Source organism: Orbicella franksi, chromosome 7 (genome assembly GCF_964199315.1).
Source record: "Orbicella franksi chromosome 7, jaOrbFran1.1, whole genome shotgun sequence".
NCBI lineage: Eukaryota > Metazoa > Cnidaria > Anthozoa > Scleractinia > Merulinidae > Orbicella > Orbicella franksi.
Genome location: NC_138151.1, coordinates 3,640,086 through 3,662,500, shown reverse-complemented (window position 1 = coordinate 3,662,500; position 22,415 = coordinate 3,640,086). Strand labels below are relative to the sequence as shown.

The 22,415-nt window shown below is 37.7% G+C and overlaps 1 protein-coding gene across 9 annotated transcripts in view; it reads right to left on the bottom strand.

Moving 5' to 3' along the window:
- LOC145493167 (RYamide receptor-like) overlaps window positions 1-22,387 on the bottom strand; it is a 27,266-nt gene extending 4,879 nt beyond the window's left edge. Inside the window, exons 1-3 of one of the 9 annotated variants that reach the window (XM_081472578.1) lie at window positions 21,355-22,387; window positions 8,987-9,079; window positions 305-378 (exon numbers count right to left, since the gene is read on the bottom strand). In XM_081472578.1, the coding sequence (XP_081328704.1) occupies window positions 305-329 (25 nt within the window). In that variant the 5' untranslated portion in view covers window positions 330-378; window positions 8,987-9,079; window positions 21,355-22,387. The other 8 variants (XM_081472573.1, XM_081472577.1, XM_081472574.1 and 5 more) reach the window with 8 other exon arrangements.
- Window positions 22,388-22,415: the final 28 nt, after the last annotated feature.

Genomic DNA, 22,415 nt, shown 5'->3' with positions numbered 1-22,415 from the left:
GGCCAGAGCTTATCCCGGTTTCTGTAGCATGAAGCTACTAGGAGTATTTCCACTCCTCCCTGAATGGGATGCTAGTCCATCGCTCCTGGGTGGAGAGAGTTACTGTGAGAGTAAAGTGTCTTGCCCAAGAGCACAACTTAATATTCCCGGCCGGGGCTCGAGCCCGGAGCATTCGATCCGGAGACGAGCGCACTAACCATGAAGCCATTGCGCCTCCCAAGACTAATTTTAAGAGGTTATTAATTGCATGAATGATGTCGAGTAATAAGGGACATGGTTAACCCAGTTCAATCATAAAACATACCTGCACCGCCTGCCACGTCCGCCATCTTACACCATTTATTTCAACAACTGCTCTTTACTTACTTGTCGTCTCTTCTGAGAAAGAGAAACGAACACTGAGTTTATTTTAAAATGATCACCCCCCTGTGTTGAATGTTATCAAGCTGTTCACCAGGACACTCGAGGTTATAACAAAAGGGATTCAGAAATTCTGCTCTCTAGCTGCGCCAAACGTCTCTCTGTTTTAATTACCACTAGTTATTTTTAAAAATACTACCGCAGCCAGCGAGAAGTGAAATTTAGGGATTATATTAATTAGTGCATTACGTACAAGTTGAATCTTTTTTTCAATACATAAACGATTGTATACAAACATGTGCTTTGCAATTAATGTCCAGTGAATGCAAAATATTTTGGATTTTTCCTAGCTTATCTGAGTTGATTTTATCCCTTTGCATGCATTGACATTGACACGACAAGAAAAAAGGAAGCGTAAAACGGGAACCTTTTCCTGACTTATTAACACTTCGAGATAACAGAGTAACATTCTAAAACAAACAGCAGGTGCAGTAAGTTCCCAACGATAACAAAAGTTTTCTTTCTAAAGAGTAGGATCATTTTGAAATCAAAGAAACATAACAACAAAAATAAACTTCCTGGTCAAAGTAAAACTATAATCAGTGTTTGCTTTTTTGCTGAAATTCATTACAATTTCTATCCGTGCATCTCAGCAGGGAGCTATACTTTCAAACTTTGAATAACAAAGTGGTATCAACGCATGAATAAAATAAGTAGGAAAAGAAGTAGTTTTATTTTCAGTGGAATAAAATTAATTTACTCTGTGTATACCTATCTGCTGGCTAGCTATTTTTTCATCGAATTCGTATCATTAAGTTTAAACAAGTTTAACCGTCTTGTAACTGAGGGCCGTTCACAGTGGTAACGATTTTTCTGAATTCATCACAAATTCGGAACGTTTTAAATTCTCAGATTTGTTTTCCAGTTTACAAAAGCAGAACTGGGGTCAAGACTTCCTACACTCATTTCCAATCTCTGTATGAAAACGTCTGATTAAAAACACATAACGGGAATGTGACGAAGCCCGTAGATTTTGCTGTGTTATTGTCAGCGGGGTTTAATGAATCTACATCAGCAAACAAAGTGGGTTAAATGCGCCTTCGCCCGCATAATCAAAACTTGATAATGAGCTTCTTGATAATGAGATTCTTCGCGTTCATCGACCATCATCCTCGCGGCGGGGTGAGGTCGACGAACAAGCTGAGAGTATGTAAGCGTTGACGAGAACAGCGCAAAAACTCAGTGACTTTATTAAAATTTGAGCAGGTTTAAATCTGACAGAACACATGAGAAGTAGCAGTTACCTGGGGGGCGAATTTTAGACCTAGTCAATTTAAATAACTCTAAATGACTTTCGTTTGATCTGGCTTTAAGCCATCGACTTCCACAACCTCAGAAGTTTATATGCCTGGAAATTCGAATACTCAAAATCTAGCTAACAGAGCTAATGTTAAACAGACTGTATTACAACCGGTAATGAGATGTGAGATTTTTAGCTTGAAACTAAAGGAATATGAGACGAAACAAAACCTGAATCATAATTTTTGCAAAACATACCTCTATATCTCTGTTTCTAAACTGTTAACTCTAGCCGGATTCTTTTCGTAGTTGAAGATTATTTGGGTGCCTTTTCTTCCAGTTACATGCGAAGACAAAATAGAATGTAACGAAGTAATTATCAATGCTTTTACACTACTGACGAATTACAATGTCTTCTCTCTTTCCTTGCCGAGTTTCCGATGTTTTATAGACAATTAAATCTGTAATTAAACAGATAAATGAATATTACTCTGTCTCTCTATGGTGGAAATATATAATTTAAATCTCGTTATTGGCAATTGTTATATTTTATCCGCCTACACGTCGCGTATGTAGCCTATGAAAAATAATCATTTGCTCGCTCTCAATAACACCTTCGCTCAATCAGTTAACAAGGATGCAAAGATTTTTTTCGGCCAATTTCCTTACTTTAGGCATGTAAACCAGGTGGCTGTTAACTCGGTACTTCTAGAAAAGGAAATGCGAAATTAAACAAGATCTACTTACATAAATAACATTGACTTAATCGCATGAGGCACGCCAGTGAATGTGCACCTAATATAAAAAGATAGCTCCGAATAAATGCTAGATTTCTAGATTTCTTTTTTGCGTCAAACCTTGTGGAGTATATTTACTAAAAAGAATTGCAAAAGCAAATAGCGTAATTACACGTGCATGTCTTTACATTGTGCGAGTAATCTACATTTGAAAGGTTTCACCGATCTATAATCACTTACACAATGATTAACAGAAATATGGCTTTCAGAAAGTTGTAGGATTAGATCTAAATACCCTTTTTCGTTCATTGCCGACGTTATTTTTAACTTAATAACCTCACGTTAATCTTGCAAATTTGTTTATTAATTTTTCTGGAAGAAATTGGAAGAAAACGAAGATTTTACGATCAGTTTTGGTGTACCAAGAAGTTAAAAAAGTTTCCAAAATTCTTCATTTTCGAAAGTGCTATTCTGGGCTACTCAGCCGCTCTGTTCCTAATGTAATTATTACGTCACGTCACAGACGTCGCGCTGGGAGATTCCCGCTGACTCCTGAGAAGGGATAAGCTCCTCATGCGCCTTGTGAAGAGATGTTTTCAAACAGACCAATAATGAAATAACGCTAGAAGTTATTAACTTGAAATGTTTCCTCAAATATATTAGTTATATCCAAAAGAATATACTAAAATATCATGTCTTGTCTTAGTTTTTCAACCGCTGCAACAACGACAAATTAAAAAACAACATCATTTGTGAAATTAACTGGCGAACCACTGAAAATCACACATGTGGCAAAAAAAATGTTAATGATTGCTTTTAAGCTATCATTACCTAAGCGATTGACAATGATCATTCGCCTATGTTACATTGGAAGTAGTTATATATTTCAGTCTTACTCATGCACGGAGAAACGAAATACCATAGATTCCAGAATAATCAAAACAATAAAGCTTCTTGGACTCAAAAAGACACTGTTCCTTGAATAAACCAAGGGCTTTTGTATTCATTTGTTAAAAAAAAGAAAAAAAAACTTGAACAAAGAGCAATTAAATTGAAAATTTGCAGGAAAAGCAAGGTATGACCGCATAAATTATGCGGCCTCCGAGACAACAAGCGCGAAAACAGCCCTTTCTGAGAATACAACAAGCTTTGGTCATATTGTTCAACTCAGATTTGTTTCCGATTCGGATTCCATTACTTGCTTTGTACAATGTCATTAGATAAAGAATAAAAATTGTGTCCACGATTTCTGTAAAATTGTTTAAACTCAGCGATCATAACTTACTTTAATAAATTTCGCGGTCTCGCCAGCAGTGCGGTGTAGTGAAAAAAACATTTTTGTAAAATAACTGACCTAGAATTACAAATTTTACATTTTTAGCTACGTAATTACTGACCTATAACTGAGGCCAATGTATCCCTTTTCTTTCTAAAAAAAATCCCTTCTCATGAGGGTCACGGTGTTTTGTACGTTACTACTGAACAAAACTAATTTAGATTATTAGTGCTCGGTTCTGTATATGTCTTCGCCCAACCCTCGGTTGAAAGTGCAATTAGTTTCTTGCCTGTGATGTTTTTTTCAATGTTTTAGTATAATTAACGAATTTCGCAAGGAGCAATTATGCCGCTTGCATAATTAATGACAGTACACTTATGAGCTAGCACCACTCGTAAATAACAAACTAAGACGAAAGTTCAATATTCAAGCCAAATCTCCGAAGAAAATAAATGATTATGAATCTGAGCCAGCGGCATCTTAGTGAGCCGGTGTTTGTGGAATCAAATTACAAAATGCGGTCATTGTTTGATCATATCATACAAAAGGAGACTGAAAGGAAATGTATATTCTCAAGAGAATTTAAAACAAGTGGATCAGTTTTCATGCGATGTCTGTGTTAGATAATTCTGCTGGCTTTGTTGTTGCTTAATGAAGCCATCAAAGTTCATTAAGAGGAGTTGACCATGGGGTAAATTATTTTAACGGGACTTCCAGTTGGTCCATTCAATGGAATTAATTATCATTATTAGTCTAACAAAGTGCAGCAGAGGGAATGGTGTAATAACTCAAGTAAGCGCTCAAGGCGTCCAAATTCTCCGTCACACGATTTAACCCAGTGCGTATTTGGTGGGGTTTGCGAAATAGCAAACCTCTTGCCTCGAACAATTTCAGTACAGATTAATTTGTGTCCTTTTTTAGCCAACACCTATTCACACATTAATTGTTAGTTCACTAAACAGATCCCGATCTGTACGTGCAGAATATTGCCGAGTAAACACGAAGCTATAACGGACTGAATTGAATGGAAGCATCTTTAGACCGATACACAAACGTTCTAGAGATTATTGTAGTGTTTTTGGAGTACTAAGTACCAACCTTTGCCATTAACAATCGTCACTGAATATGAATATCTGAATAAAATTGTTACTGCGAAGCACTTTTAAACTGTGCATTGAAAATAATAATAAAATCATGAAACTAATAGAAATCAAATGGATTATCTTCCTACTTCGACACGAAATTTATCTTTCAGAAATAAATTGCCATACTGGGCGCCTTCAGAAACAAATGTATAAGATAACTCATTTTTCCAAATTGAAAACCAACATAATGGAGACATAGAATTTTGTATATCTTGTATAAAAGTTTTGTTTGATAAGTGTAGTGCAAAAAACTGTAAAATTACAATGTTTCAATTGTTTTGTTTTGCAACATATTCTGAGTTCCACAGATTTGTGCTGTTTCAGCTTTGAGATTGCTAAACTGAAGGCCTAACGTATTAAACAAGCAAACAAATCGCGAAAACTCACTTTTAGCTGCTAGTAGCCGTATCCTAGAGAGCGTTTTAAGCAGTTTCATGAGACAAACCTTGATATGTCTTTACGTTCGTTCTGACAGCGACAAATCGGGTAAAGAAGCTTCCTGCTAGAATGAACTCAAAACCGCCGATGATGAAACACCGTAGGTGATAACTCCTCTGTCTCATTAATTGACTGATTCTTTAAGTCGCCTGTTGATAATGCGAAGTTGGGGGCACAAAAGACAAATGAACCTGCCAGGTGGAAAAATCCATTTGATCCAGTGTCATCGATTCCGTGAATATTAAATAGAGTTCATAGGGCTTTTTCTGGTAAAATCCCCTCCTAATACTTCAAGTCATGCCGGGGAATATAATTATCCAAAAGGTGTATTGGAAAAAAAAAAAAACAATTAATTGCCTACATGATGAATTTGGAGGTGCAATACAGAGTCATACACATATAGTTATAGAAAGAATTCCACTATAGACCTTTTTACTATTTACGTGGAACTCGGCAATTTCATCTTCCCAAGGAAGCGCGATGTGCGCTCGCCTACGGATCGAGAGGTCTGGGTTCGAGCCCTGGCCGCGGGGATATTATGCTATGTTCTTAGGCAAGACGCTTTACTCTCACAGCGCCTCTCTCCACCCAGGTGTATAAATGGGTACTGGTGAATTTGATGCTGGGGGTAGCCCTGGGATGGACTAGAATCCCATCCAGGTGGGAGTAGAAATACTCCTAGTCGCTTCATGCCACAGAAACCGGAGATATTCGCCGGTCTGATGGACCACTTGGCTCGTAAGCAGACTTACAGTTTACCAGTTTACCTTTCAAAACTCAACTTAGCACTGAGGAAGGGCTAGGCCCGAAACGTCTGCTATAAACATTGAGTTTAATTTGGCACTGAATTGTTATTATTTACAACTTTTGAACTGTTTACTGTGCCACACAGAAACTGATCCTTTTGGATTACAAATATTTACTACAGTTTACCTAAGTCATAATTCCTGAAATTTGTCGGGCTGTCGGGAAAGGTCACCGAAGTTGATTAATTTTTTTCGTTCTCATCGCCTGTCTGCTTAAACATTTATTGATACCGTTTGGAGAAAATCTGGATCTTTTCCGTATTTTCCTAGATCCTCAGCTTTTACCTTTTATGAGAAATCAATTGATCGACACCATTTGCTGTGAGCAGGAGACAAATATTAAATTAAATCCCAACACAGCTGGGCTCCGCTTACGTTTCGAGCTTAATCACGGGAAATCACCAAAACAACAGTGAAACTACAGTAAAACCACGCCGCACAACGTGACAAAAAAAAACACAAAAATGTTAGAAAAGCCACAACAAGACTCTGCGAGTGAACAATCATGTTATTGAAAAAACTTAACGTTATTTTACCTATCGTAAAACTATAAAATACCCCTTTGACATTCACAGAGATTTTCATATCGCATTATTTTCGAAAAGCAGAAACTAATCTTAAAACATTTTAGTAAGGCCAAAATTCCAAAACAATTTGCGAGAAACGAGAAAAGCTAGAAATATTTATTTCATGTTTACCGATTGTAGCTTCAATCCATGCGTAATTTTAGGCTATTCATTATTTCAGCATTAAGCATTATTTCAAATTTGGTCTTGTTGATTTTAAAGATTTTTGTTCACATCTCGTAAACATGGTAACTATATATAATATTGAGGATCTGAAGGCTGGTTTATTTCAGTGACATTTCCAGTGAAGATACTGTGAACTCAGTTGGCATAGAATACTTATGAGATAGAGGAGTTGGAAACGTTGCGCTGTTTGTTTACTTGACCACATCTATCGCAAACATGAAAATTTGTTTTTCATTAGTAAAGATCAAAGACGACGCCACTTAAACCATTTATTTCAGGAAAAAAAGGAAAATCGCAAGGTGTTCCTTTATATAAAAGACAAATTTACCTCTAAGTCAGAGAAAAACTCATTAAAAAGAGTTGCGTCAAGCGCTTGTGATAACGGCTAACAACTTGAACATTCATGTGTATAATTATGTAAAATCACTCTATGGTAGGATTTTTTTTTCAAAGATGCAATGCAGTTAATAATCAGAGGAAATAAGCCACATCTACCAAATAATTAAAAGGGGAAATAAGTATTTCATCTTCCCGCAGAAGTAATTACGAATTGTAGTGTTTCGCGATTGAGTGCAGGCTTATTTATCGTTTAATAAAAAAGATTTGACCCTACTTTGAGAAAACTCGTTTTTATAGATTTAATAAATAATAGTTCTTCAACTGAGCGTTTGATTATTTTCTCTTCTTTCTAACTTGTTCTTTTGGTTTTTTCTTTCTTTCCTTTATGCTCATATTTTGTAAAAACAAAAAGCATGTGAAACTCCATATAGAGTGAAAGCGTGACCAGGATTTTATATCTTCGTTTGCAAAAAGTCAAACTGAATTCGTGGCTATCGAGGCGATAAAATCACCACAGAGCGGAAATACTAAGGAAATACAGAGGAAATATTGCTGACAACACAATGAGTTCTCGATTTCCCTTTATATTAATCAGGGCAAACACATTAGCCGTATATCGTTGCATGAAAGAATAGATGAATCTCAAACAAAGTTGCGTGAGATTTGACAACAAGCAAACCATACGTAATTCTTAAAATCATGCTAGTTCCTTTTTCAGATGCCATTTTCATAATCTCTTTTGTTTTCTGATGTCGTTATTACTGATTTGAGCGGTGATTTTGCAGTCATTTTATTCTCCATTGTTCCATGTCATAGTCTTTCGAATCGGCCTTGGAATCGAAACTTGGATTACTCGCTCAAAATCACTCATTCAACAAAGAGTTCCATAAAAAATCATGACAAGTGTAAATTGTTATATGGGCGTGATTTTTTCTAATCATGGCTGAAGATTTCATAGCGAAGATCACGTTCTTTCTCGACTTACCGCGAACGCACAATGTAAGGAAAATGCTCCTGAAGAATTCAGAGTTGTGGGTAAAAATTTCTACCTTATCATTATTAGGAGAAAACATTCATATAAAGTGAAGCATGCTGAATCTTATCCTAAAAGAACATTTAATTTCCGCAAGGCATACTTCAGCAGTGGATTAATCAAAACCTTTTTCAAAAATTAACAGTGTATAGCTCTGCAGTGCGTTAATGACTTTTAATTTTAAGTGGGCTTTACTTTCTCCGAGTTCTTTTTTTATATATGTATAATTTAGAGAGTAAACCAAACGTGTGAAAATTTATCTTTGGAAAGAACAGTTGAAATCATTGACAACACTTGCAGCTGATATCCCGTAAAATATTTCCTTTCGAATTTAAATTAATGTTGGGAACTTTCCACGAATCCTGACACTTTTAAAAATAAACGATGTTAGATCATAGATCATAATAAAAGTCCTTGATTGCAGTTATCATTTATGAAGACTTTTCTTGTCATTATTGGTTTTTCTTTCATAGAAAACCACTAATTCCTGAAAGGGCCACTGAAATTAGTACTGGACAAAACAAAGGCTGTAAAGGTGGTGTTTGAGCTCACCACTCATTCATTCTTAGGCGCGCACGGCGATTCATCTTTAGCTAGTTCAAACGCGAAAGCAACACCCAGAACCTGATGCCATTTTTAACGCCTATATTGAAGGTGACAGTAAAAAAAAAACATCTGTCGTTTGAATTATTAATTAAAACTTCCGATAACAACACTGCACGCTTCTCCGTATAATTCTCTGGAAGAGAACTACATCTTATCAAACTACAACAATAATCAAAAAGTTTGGGAAAAACAAACCTGGGCCCAGATCCTTATAAACACGACTGGACTGAATGAATCTCTAAAGTTTCTGCCGCAACTGGCTTCTTGTTTTTCGGAATAACTGGATATCTGAAATACAAGAATATTCGAAGTATTAATGACAAAACTACACACAAACATTAATCTTCTCCATACCTAATATAGCCCCCTACCTGCTTCAAGCATGCACCAGGGCTTGTTTTTAAAATAACTCCCTTTTTTAAGAAAGCTCGTCCGCTCCTTCGCTGGCTAAGGAGGGGCAGAGTTGAGAGGCCCTCAATGCGAGTCTCTTTCAAAGACAGACTTCTTTGATGTAAAAAACGGTAGAACAGATCATACTAATTGTTATTTACTTGATGTTCTTAGCAGGAAAATGAAATCAGAAAAAGGACAAAAACGTTATAAATAGTATTTACACGTCACGCCGATTATTAAATTTGTCAACCAATGAACTGAAAGATTTGCTGGGAACAATACTTCATCACTACTTCGACATTCGCACGTCCGGCCGACGAGAAAAGGCTACTACTGTAGATGCGATTTTCATTACAAAGAGAAATTGTTGGAAACAAAAATATCTCGCTTCCATCAGTAAGCGATAACGTTGTCTTAGGCGGGGTGAATGAGTAGGTGATGATGTCCTTTTTATCATTATGACCGCTATTAACGATCAAGCACGTAACATGGTTGAAAATTAATAATTGGAATTCATTTGGTTGCATTGAAAAGAAAAAAAAGCCGAGCAAATAATGACGAAACTAACTGTCATTAGAACTCAGCGATTGAAATTACAAGTGCAAACAATGTATGCAGTGAAAATTACAAAGCTGAAAATGCGTTATCTTTAAAAAAAAAAACTCTGGGCAAGGTTTTCAACATAATGATATCGGCAAAGAAAATGATTGTAATTTACTAAGACTATAATGAATTTATTGTGGTGAAAAAGCATATATAGCTCTCTGGTGGTCTTAATGTATATTTTTGACAGCCACTTTTCAGTGTGTACAAAGAAAACAACGGCCAAAGATTTGAAATTAAAACTAAAGATAACCGTGACAGAAATTTCAATCTCTTTATATCCTTTAGCTCTCTCAACTGATTGCCCAGCATAAATTTTTTTCAATGTTGGTGTAGGAGAATTTGGTGTTTAATCAGTAATACACATAATTGCTTGTTGACTATGCCTTTTACTGTTTGACAACTAAGGAATTGCCTTTTTGACAAACATTAAGGTACAGGACCATTTTAAACTCGAACAAGTGTTTTGTTAATGAAATTTCAGTGTTCCTCTTGGAATAGTATGCCACAGAGTCTGAATTCAAATTGAATGTGTGTTCGCACTTAACACTTGCCATGAATAATTTTCATGATTTTCGAGAACTTTTCAAGTTTTCTGGGTTTTTTTGTCTTATCACAACCGAGCGGAAAGCGAATTAGAAAAATGGCTGATCGTGCCGTAGATATAGTTTCATTTCTGCAAGGTAAATATTATTGACTTAAGTTTATTTTCATTTAGCACATATAATGAATATTTTTTTTAGTTTAAAAGTAGTCGTGCAGCTACGAGTAAGCAAAGCACAATACATCGAAAGACTTATTAATTTTTCGGAGTTTGTGCGACACAAGTAGCCTTATCTACAAGGTAAGGCTCCGACTTCACTTCTTATTAACGTTACGCATGTACCCTATGTTATAAGTTTGCAGTCGTTATTGCGCAACATGACAAAGCGTGTGTCGATAGCACGTACACGGGATATTGATGATATGAATTGGAATAAAATGCAATGATGAAAGTATCGTTCACTTTAAAGACAGAAAAAATAAACTGTCCGGTCAATCAGCATGGGTTTCTGAATGGAGAGCTTAAATTAACATCCCACAGGCGTCGTGCCAGGTAGTTTCACGCTGTTTTGAAGTCATCAATTAATTTCTTGCCAATATAGTGTATGAAGCACATTTATATTACTTACTAATTTTTTCTCAAGATGATTAACAGAACACGAGTGATCAGTGGGCACGGAGGAACTCGAGCTTACCTTGTTATGCCTTCTAGAGAAAAACCACGAGAGAATATAATCTATAGATACGAACCTGAACAAACATAACCGTCTTTGGTCACAGGAAGCACTATTTACCTTCCTTCAAAACCCTAACTCGATCAACCTGCACTGAGAAATTATTAATTAAAGATCCATCAATCACTCTTAGTGTTTGACCAATCACATTGGTGATAGTTCCGCAAAAACCCGAGCTCGTTCAATAAATTTATACCTTGACGCTAGAAACCATTCAAATGCAAAAACCAATTATAAGTTCCTGTTTGAGCGAATATTTACAAGTCAACCTGGAATATTTTTCCGTTGTGCAGAGTTCTCGATCGATGTGAAATTATGTTGAAATTCAAATATTGTCAGTAACTTTCAGTTCAAACTGTTCCATTTTTGCTTTATTTTCACACATTTTTCAAAACTTTAACTTTTACCAACCCAACAAAAATATGAACTCTTTCGGCAAAACACAACTACAAAGGTAGCCGTTTAAGTTACAAGTATCACCCATCTTAATTAAGAAGCACTTTACACAATAAAAGTTCATTTTCAAAGGTTCCCAAAAGGCCAACTCGTTGCCAATTTACGTAACCTGAAACTCCTCAGTTCACGGTACTCTTTCCCTTCCAAATAAATGCGCATTTGAGTTGAAAGTCCGAACTCAGTGACAATTTTTTCCACCAATCATAGTTGCATAAAGACGGCTGAGAACACAAAAACAAGGATGCAAAATGTTCATTGAGATTTTTGTGAATTCAGCTGTTCACTTAACAAATTGTAGAACCTTTTAGGATGGTAGAACAGGACTTTGTAAGGTTAAGGACTATTTATCCTTTGAAAAAAAAACCGTTTTTGGATCAACTTCCGTGAGTGTTTCCCAACCGATGGTCAAATCCTCTCTCTGTCTTTCAAATAGCTTGTTACTCGATAAATGTTTCGTACTGCGACATCAGGCTAAGAAGCGAGGTCAAACAGAAACAAGAGTCGACGAAGGTTCACGGGCAAGAATTGCTTTAAAATTTCATTTTGTAAATTCATTGCCTTTCATGATCACTGAGTGCGCTAAAACAAGCAGAGAGAACGCGGGAGCTGCTGCGCACGAGCTAAAACTTTTCAGCGTCAACTGTTATCAAAATTTGAGCAGCTTAAAATTTAAATGAAGCGCATGAGAGGTTTCTAACCACAGCTCAACCCAAAAATTATGATAAACTATAGAAGTTGATCTGCTATTTGAGACATTCGATGTTCGAATGGAACGAACACATTTGTAACATACCACTCTACCTATCACACCCCTTGAACGGAAAGAAAGAGCTGTGTTATCTTGGGTTAGTTGAAAACTGCAACGCTCAGCCTGATGTTGGAACTTTTTAGTCCCAACATCAGGGACTTTTTAGTCCTATTTAATTAAGTAATCCTGCCGCCTTTGAAGTCGTTTTCATATGCACGTGTTAATTATTAGGGATTTATCATCTGAGGGTACTGCACGCAAGTGTTACAAAACCGAAAAGTACAAAGGCTTTAACGAGCGGGCCTTATCAAGTACATTGATGTGCGTTGAGTAACTGCATTCATTTCGCGCGCCCCTTAATCGTTTTCTTCACAGATAGAAAGTTATCCTCGACCACTAGAAGGGGATTTTAAGTTAAGAAAATATATTGACTACTTTAAAGTCGACACGATTGAACCATCTTTAGATTAGTACTCATTCAAAGTTTCACACCACAGTAGATCTCTATCAAGGCAGAAAACTATAAAGAAAGAAGACCAAATGTTAAAACAAAAGAGCACCAGGCCGCGTTAAAGAAAGGCATACACAGGTTTCACAATAACCAGAATCATAATGGCTAGTTAGTTAATCTACAGGGAACAAGTTGACGCTACGATTGGGTTAAATTCGTCGGTAAATTTTTCTCAATTTACCAAACTGATATATACTGAAAAATTCCTTTGCGTGTTAGTTACAATGTACTGAAGTATCCTAAATATGCGGTCTAAGTCGTATTTCTATTTAAGTCTCATCAATCGAAGGTTACTCACCTTTTGACCTCAAGAAAAGACGACTAGATAAATAAACACAGCTTTTGACTTAAGAGCATCGATAAAAACGAAAGGCATTGTCAGGTAATGCCCGCAATGCTTTGTGGTTAAAAGGTAAAGCGGACAATGCTTTGTGGTTACCAGGGCAAAGTGCGCAATGTTTTGTGGTTACCAGGGTAAAACGCGCAATGTTTTGTGGCTATCAGGTCACCAGGGTAACACTTGGATTTCGAATAAGTAAAAGTACAGAAGTTTAGATTTTGCCTTTCGATTTAAGTGGGCTTCAAGCCTTATCTTTGTCCTTTTTTGGTATGATTGTAGAATACGCTGAAAATGTCTTTAGAACAATACTACGATTAAGGTCTGGAAAGACAAGCGCGCACTTCTGACTGAAATCCGGCTTCCGTCGTTTTCAATAAAGAAAGGAAAAGAAAGTTGGAGGAAGAAAAGACTTTTCCACGCTCATGTTCTGACTTTTAAAAACACGTAAGTCATACTAACTACAACAAAACCTTTAAGAGTGCTCAGTGCACGGTCTCATGCTTGGAAAATATTGGACAGGAAAAAAGAAGCAATATGATTGGTTGCTTTTACTTATTGGCCTTCTGAACTATCTTAGTCGTGTAATATTGGGTACATTTCACTGACACTGTGCTAATGACATATTTTCGTGCAACTGCATGCTAAATAATATTTGCACAACCCACAATCATTTAATTGGCTTCTGCGATGGGCGAGCGTTAAACATGTCAGCCAAAAATGTCAGCTGCACTAAAACATAACACGGACGCCAATGATATCTGGCGCACGTAAAATATATGCGTCAGTGAAAAACTTTACAAGCGTTCGTTTCAGCTGTTGCGTAAACTTTTTACGTACTTAGAACACGGATCTATTCTTGGGACAAAATAATTACGATGCAGCGTGCGTTTTCTAGTACGCTGATGCTGCACGTTTCACGAACGGCGTCTCGCGCCAATTCGAGTTTGGTACCAAATGCTGTTTCTGCATGAGATTGAAAAGTAGAGCGGGGTTCAACTTTTATCGCAGACAAAAGCCGTTAAAAAATGTTCTCCGTTTTATTAAACTGAAAAATCTTCTAAATTCATGTTCTTTTGTCACGCTTAAAACGAAAACAAATTGGACTTTCACCTTAATCTACCATGTTCAGTTAAGGTGAATTTCTTTTGTTGCGTTATTTTACATATGCTTACAGATGTAAATTTTGCCGGCTCTACGTGCGTAAAATAATTTAATTTTTAATTACAATGATACTTTGCCTTAAAAAATATAAATTAAAAAAGAACAAAGCAAAAAGATTACGGGATAGTAGCAGGAAGAAACTCAATTTCTATTCTAATGTCACTCTTTTTCATTAAAATGTGTTATGCAAAAAGATAACTGTGAAAATGATATTATTTGCTGACACAAATGTGTAATATAGAATTGAAAAAATACAAGTGAGATCAATAAGTGGACTACTACTACTTCGAGCGCAGGTAACTTAGCGGGCAGATTTAAAATTTAAACAGTAAAATTGATAAAACATATGTACGGCCTGCGTTTGCGGAAATAGATGGACTATTTTAAACTTTTTCCACAGTGTCAAGCGGAAAAACTTGAACAACATTGAACGCTTCCACAGACGTCCGTCCGCCCAATTTCTCCATTTCATTTTACCTGGCTCCTGATTTTACGCACGTAAAGCTGGAAACATTTAACGTGACAGCGCAACGTCCAGCTTTCGGTTAATTCACATTCAACTGGCCGGTTACGCATGTAACTATGTACTGGTCGCTAGCAAGTTTGTTCGATTTTCGTTTCTCCCTTGAGCTCCCGTGAAGGTTCATGAGTTACTATCATAACTAAGATATCAACTCATGTCGAGAAACTGAAATGAAGTGAAATGAAATGAACTGCTTCGATCTTTTTGTAGTTCTAAAATTAAAATTTCTATCTGGGCCGCGATACTCCAATGCTCAAATGGCCTGCTGTTAACAACTGTTTCAAGTAAAGCCAACTTTCGAAACTATTAAAAGGGAAGTAAGTATTTTAAATTGTAATGTTCCACTCGGATAAGTTTACCTTACAACTTGATGAATCCAATTTCCTGCTCCAAATTAAACTGGTATTTTCAGTGATGTATACTAACTTACAGAGTAATAACGGTCAGATTGAAGCTTAAGCGTGAAAGTTGCGCCGGGTTGACTCAGCAATGCTGATGTGCTAATTATCATTCATAAGGGGAGAATTGTGACACGGCCTTCAGCTTCTTAGAAATTCATTGGGTGAAGCCGATTCAAATTGTTTACTCAATAGAATAATAGCTGCCCCCACGCTTTGAAGCTCGTTCCAATTTGCATGGTATTAAAGTGGACTACTTTGGTATTTTGGAAAGTGCTGATTTCTGTAAGGCTAGCGCTAAATCGGGTTCGAGGTTTCCTTCTGGTGTTCAAACTGCTTCGGGACGCTCTTTTTTCTAACAAAAGCGATGGGAAGAACAAAAATAAAGTTAAACGAGGTCACGTTATCTTATGTAAATTTGATTTCACAGCGGATGTCTACGCCTACTCCTTTAAATATTGCCTAGTAAGTACACGCTCACCAAAAAATGTTATCTTTGTGAAACAGTAGCTCCAGCGGCAGTGAGAGTGACAGCAAAGCGGAATAGAAGAGTCATGAAACGTGGTCGTATGCAAAGACAGTACCAAGTTTGAAGTATATGTCATGTTTTAACGGAGTGTTGTAAGCGAGGCATACATTAAGCTTCCTCGAAAAAAAAAAAAAGCCTCAAAAGACGTCCATGTTGAGAAATGCTTCCTGTTTCGCTTATCTGAGAGACAAGGGAAGGTGGACCAGAAATTTAGGGATTTCATTGTTTACTCCTATCGTGACCTGTCTTGTAATAAGAAAGGAGAAAACGTCCTTAAATGATCTTAAATATCCTTGGATATTCAGCTACCTCGAACTCGGTGCGTTTGTGGTGAAGGATTACATTTAGAAGAGCTTGGGAGGACTTCGTTTTCAATTTTTTCGTAACTGTTTATAATTTTGGATCGAAGGAGTCATTATATTATTCAAATATGAAAGCAAACTGAAAATCATTCAGGTACCAAAGTATCGCCAGAACCTGACATCGGTCGATGAAAAACACAGACTGCGGACTGCGGACTGCAGACTGCAGACTACAGACCAGGAGTAAAACGCAGGCTGCGGACTGTAGACTGCAGACTGCAGACTGCAGACCACAGCCATGGGTAAAACGCAGACTGCAGACTTTTTAAGGGTGCATGTCATGCTACCATTTTCGTCATTAAGAGCTAACCGTAAATAGACTAACTGGAGCATTATTCAGGCTAACCTGAGTAACATTAGACTGATATTCAGGCTAACCTAAGTTATATACAGTCTAACTTGAGTGATAAACTGAACGGAAGGTTGAAAAAGCTCTTGAAAGTGTCAAATAGTTAGCGTAAACTATACGCTGCGAGCTAAGCTCTCCTTCAGAAGGGGCAAAATGTAATGATATTCAGGCTAACCAGAGCTGGTGCTCTTCAGGCTAACCAAACTGCAGACTTTCAAAACGATTAGTTTACGGTTTACTCGAAATATAGGTCTGTATACTGCAGTCTGCATTTTACCCTTAGTCTGCATTTTAACCCTGGACTGCAGTCTGCAGTCTGTGCGTTTTAACATTGACGAGGTTAAAATTTGCCCGCGTGTCATTTCTATTGTTTTGAGATAGGCTATTGCTAACCTCAATTTAGCGAGTTAAATTCAACCCTCCTCGCGACGGAGGTACGCTGACTAACGACACTAACCTTGGTTTAAGAAGGAAAATTGGAACAAAGTCTTTGCCTTACACGAAATTCCGTCGTCGATCGATGACTACACAGACAAAGAACTTCGCGAAGACTGACAGTGCAGCTATTTGACGTTCTTTTTGGGTTGAAATACTATTGGTTCACTTGGTATGAAGTATCCATCTTTATCTTACACTTTTCTCGATAGAAATGGCACTTTTTCATGTACTAAGGTTTTGTTTCCTCGTCTAGTTTGTGGCGATTTGACTTAACCGAGAGTAAGCTTCCTCAACCGGCGAGTTTAACTAACCGACCCACAAAAAGCTGCTTTGAACGATTTAACCTTCAGGTAAACAAACCTCCAGTTAACAAAACTCCGCCAAATCCTATACAACATGAGGATAATTGAACAACCGGGATCTGAACCAATATGGGAGTCCATAGTCAAATTGCCGCCTGAATTATGTGAGGTTGTTCAACTTCACTATCAACTGAAATGACTCGACAGAAGAAACGGTAAGATTTTTGGCGAAATTCAGATTTACTTAGTCTTTGACACATAGCGGCATTGCAAAGCTGCAGATTGTCCAAAAATTTGTTCGTGCTTTTTTCTGTAAGTTTAGTAAAATCCTTTTAAACACTGCAAAAGTCTGTACAGTCGTAATTATAACCGACATGAAACACATATCCCTTTCCCGTTTAAATTTGATTTCTTTTTGATATTTGGTGCTTCTCAACTCGCCAACACGGATCAGTACTATAATCTATCTACTGACGTAAACGGCTCATGAACTTTACGTTAAAGAGTCATTAAACTATGACAGTGGCGGATCTAGGGGGAGAGTGCAGGGAGAACGCACTCCCCTCCCTGAGATGAAGCCTTCTTCTTCGTATTCGCTTTTAAAATTTGTTTACCCCACCAATCAGTTACGTTATTTCTTAATGGTGCACCCCCTCCTAACAAAAATCCAGGATCCGCTCCTATATGACAAATTTTCGTTTCCGTAAACATCCCTTTCTTTTGTCTCTACCGTGTCCGATTTGAACTTTGTGTAAGGTCTGTAAGAAACGTTCTTTTAAGGTCTCAAAATGTGAACTTCCATTGTTTTAAATGACTTGTATTTTTCAACATTACTGAGGTGGCAACAGAACAGATGACTTATCTTGCTCCTGATAAAGCAAAACCAGCTGTACTGGGGAGAATTCCTGCATGTCCCTTCCGTACAAACAAACAGATATCCAGTGATAAGGAGCTTAGGATTACGACGATATGAAATATATAATCTTACGGGCAGGGGGGACTTCCTTGCGGAAACTAGGAGAGCCCGGTTGATCCCGACAACATGAACAGTGAAGTCAATTTCACTTACTTGATTATTTGTGGGTATTTCTGTTCATTTTTTTTTTCTTTTTTAGTTTTAGGATGATGGAAATTTTCACTTTAAATCACCACTCAAAGATGTAGTTGAAATTTAAAACTCTGCGTAGCCTTGAATTTGGGATTTTGGTTGATCGGCTTTTAAACATCTGGACCCGAAATTGTGGCATTAAGTTGTTGTTTAGGTTGATGAAAAGAATACAAAACCGTCAACAAAACGCGAACCAAATATCTCAGGCTAACTTTGATCTATTCAGTTTCAGACCACCCAATAAACAGTATTTTCAGAAGCTTGATATTAACGTTTATTACATGGCTTGTGTTTGTAGCGAACATGACGCGCGCTCTGATTGGCTTATTCTGGGGCATTATTCTCCCGTTATGCTCCCGCGGTGATTACGGGCCTGCAAAACCAAAGCAAAAAGTCATATAATAAACAACTTGTTAACCTTGAACGTTCGGTCTTATGGGGAAAATCGCAAACCTCGACTTTGCCGCATTGACCTCTCTATGGCCTATTCAATACGATAAGGTCTCGGTTTAAGATTTTGTCGCAAAGACCTCACTCTGAGTTAATAAGAAGTTCGTAATTTTGAGGCTTACTCCAGATTAAGACTCAAGACCTCACGGTATGTTCATATTTTTTCATGATCAGTATAGCATTTCGGAACGCCCGTGTGATTGTGACCTAAGAAAGACCATTGTGGCCGCAGGGTTATTGAGATATTCGAGATGTAACATTTTGCGGTTTAGTTTTTTGAGTCAAAGTGGAGTTCTGAAAAGAGCTCGATGAAAAAAAATATTCTTAGCTTAGTCTCGGGTTCGTTATTTTCGTAGGGTATTCGAGTAAAAAATCTATTTCTAAAAAAGAGTTGACACTGTAAGCTCTATCTCCCTATATACTATAGGACCCTAGAGAGATAAAGCTGTCATTATCCCCGAGGTAAACTTTCATTTGAATCTGTTTACTTTCCTTCCAAAAAAACCTTTAAGCTCTCTTACTATGTGAAACAAGAGCTTAATCGCTTTCACAAAGAAACCTCAGAGGGCAAAAAGGATCCGCCCCCATTACTAGGTATTCTGCATCCGTTACCGAAAACTTCCGCGACGAATTGGAATAAAAACAGCATTGATAAAAAGAAAGGGCCAGAATTTAACTACAGACATCGCAGAACAGACAGATCTTCGCCGGAACTCACGTAAAACCGCGGAAGTGTTTTGTAGAGAGTTGCGTACTACAATGTTGCTCTAAAAAAAATAATAACGGCCCTGTTGATAAACGGTATAGACAAGAAAGCCGAGTAGACGAAAAACGCGGCAACTATGTCTGATTTTCAAGAGTTTCATGGGTCGGGCTCTTTGACTGAGAATTTATTTAGCTAACTGTATAACGCACGTGGGACAAGGGTAGGACGTGTATGGAACCGGCGGATGTCGACTCCGCATTGTCATCGTTTTAAAAAAAAAAGTAAGGAACTCTCGTACAACCGTTTCGGAGACAAATTTACCGACTAAATTTCTAAAGCTCTTCCGTTTGCAACCGTCTCGATCTTCTTCAGTTTTGGCCTTCTGTTTTTCATTTTTATGAGTAGCCTTTTTCCTCTCTTGTTTTTCCTTCTTTGTCGTCTATCTATTATTTTATTTAAGGTTTACTTTTAAGAGACCATGGTTGTTAAGACTACAACATCCGATGTCTACTATTACCGCGAAAATCGCGCGTCTTTCCCGCGTCCCTCGGGATACGTATGGTGTCAACTGGTCGCCTTCAGACAGTGCGAAAAGCGCCCTGCTGTTTCCTTTCGTTGATGTCAGGATTCGATTCTACTCTGTTACGGTAACCTGGTCAACATAAACAACTATGAAAACTTTAGACAACAATCCTTCGACACGGATGTTAATTAATGTTGTGCGAATAATTCCATAGCGTTGTTGAGGTGATATTTCGACCCATCACTGATAACCCTGGAAAAATATTACTCTTTATCGATTCCTAACAACTTGGTGAATATTTCATAGTCGACATTAGTCAAGCAAGTACTTAAAGAACGTCCGTACAACATGATATCAGTTATTAATACGAGCATTCGAGGAATCTTAGAATTTCGTTTCTAATGCGAACATTTACATATGGGTCATAACATAGCAAAATCAAATCGGATTTGCAAATCCTGAAACCAAACTGATAAACTTTTGCCGTTCGGTCACGAAGCAACTCGAGCAGCCAGGGAATTGGTTCCATTGATTAGGCACGAAAGTTTTTACGAGCAATAAGACAGTTACTGAGCGCAAAAACAGTGTGTGTGGAGCCTAGTGTATATTCAACTTCCTCGATTTAACAAATTCAGACTGATATTGATCAGGCCTACCTGTAACGTCAAATCTTTTGTTTACAGTTGCTCTCACTGTTGTATATTTTTCCCTTTAGCAGATTTACACGTCTGATTCAACGCACTTAATTACAGCGCTCACCACCTCGCTCAAACCCATCGGAAGAAGTGTCTGAGTGTCTGCCGTAATAGAATTTAATCGCAACGTCAGGTAGAATCGCCCCAGGCAAGTCATGATGACCCAATCAGATTTGTGTAACACCGAAACAATAGACCTAACTAAAACGACTTGAGCTTATTACGTCAATTACAATTATTTTGTCACGCTATTATAACGAGCCCAGCCGATTTTCGCTCATTAATGGCCAAACTTGAGATTCCTGAAACTGATCGAAACAGAAATGGGAAAAATTCCGCTGCTTCTGTACTGAAATCTCAAGTTTCTAGCGGATAATATTTCAGACACTGGCATTTTAAAATTCACATTGTCGTAACGATATTGGCCACATAATTTGTGTCCGGATTTCCGTCCACCAGGCAGAAATCACGGTTTTATAATTTTTGCAATCGATCAATTTTAACGGAATTTTCTAGAATTTCTGTTTTGTTCAAGCTGACTGTACTAGCGTTTCAATTCAGCCCACAATCGCAACTTCCATATAAACGCTAGATTGTGTGACAAGATCACTTCAGAAAACTGCTAAACTTTCAACTGCCCACCCATAAGACAACACATTACAGTAATATTTTAGATAGAAAACGTAGTTACCTTGTCTAAAGGAGAGCAATTCACAAGTGGAGGGCACCGAAATAGCGCAGCTGAACCCAGCTGGCAACGAAGAAATGTTTTCCTCTATCTGTGATCCAGACTGATTTTTTTAGCCCACTATCACTTTTATGTTGATCTTAAACAGTTGCTCAAACAATATTTACCCAACGTGAATGTCATCACGTGTTAAATGCAATCCACAGAAACTGAACACCTGTAAACCACCTACGAGTCAAAACTTTTGTCTGGGTAGGGTGGCTGGGGCTGCCGTGTTAGCCAGCAAAGTGGTAACCAATTGGGGGAAGTGTTCAGTGAGATGAATTTCACTTACAAGACGAGTAAGTCGAGCAGAAAAACAAAAAGATGAAGATTGCAAGATTGCCTGTCTTGTTAGAATGCTTGTCTGTCTTACTGAATGCTGCTAGAATGCTTTACTCATCGTAAAGAGCAGGGCACGAAGTTCCCGGTGTTGTGGTCTGGTCTTTGCCCATTGTGCTGTTGAAATGCTCGGAGACATAAGTTGTTAAAGCTACTCTACAATCCGAGGGTAAATAAAGTATACTACTACTACTGCTACTACAACTGCTACTACTGGATGTGTGAAATGTATGTTATTGAAAGTATCCTCGGATCTTGCTTACGGTGCTTACAGGGAATGCCTTGCGTGATAGAATCCCATAACTTAAGCCCCTGCTGGAAAATTCACTGGAATCTGGCGTCTATATCAGCTGACAGAAGGAAATGAAATTTCATCACAACGAAAAACAGTAGTTAACAATATTTAAAAAATGTTCACATGATACCTAGAAAGGCTTACGGTAGCCAGCACTGACGCCATAGCCTGCGTTGCAGCCGGACTTGTCATAAAATCCCCGATATAGGACTATACCGGCGGTTTAGACTGTCTGCGACGCAGGCTATGACGCCAGTGAACAAGAACTTTGCTGCTCTCGGCCCAAAGACGTTCAACAGGATTTTTTCAACTTCTGTCGGTTTCCAACGATTACGTAAGTATGAAACCATTTTTTTTTTATGGAAGGGGAGGGGGGGGTACGGGGCGG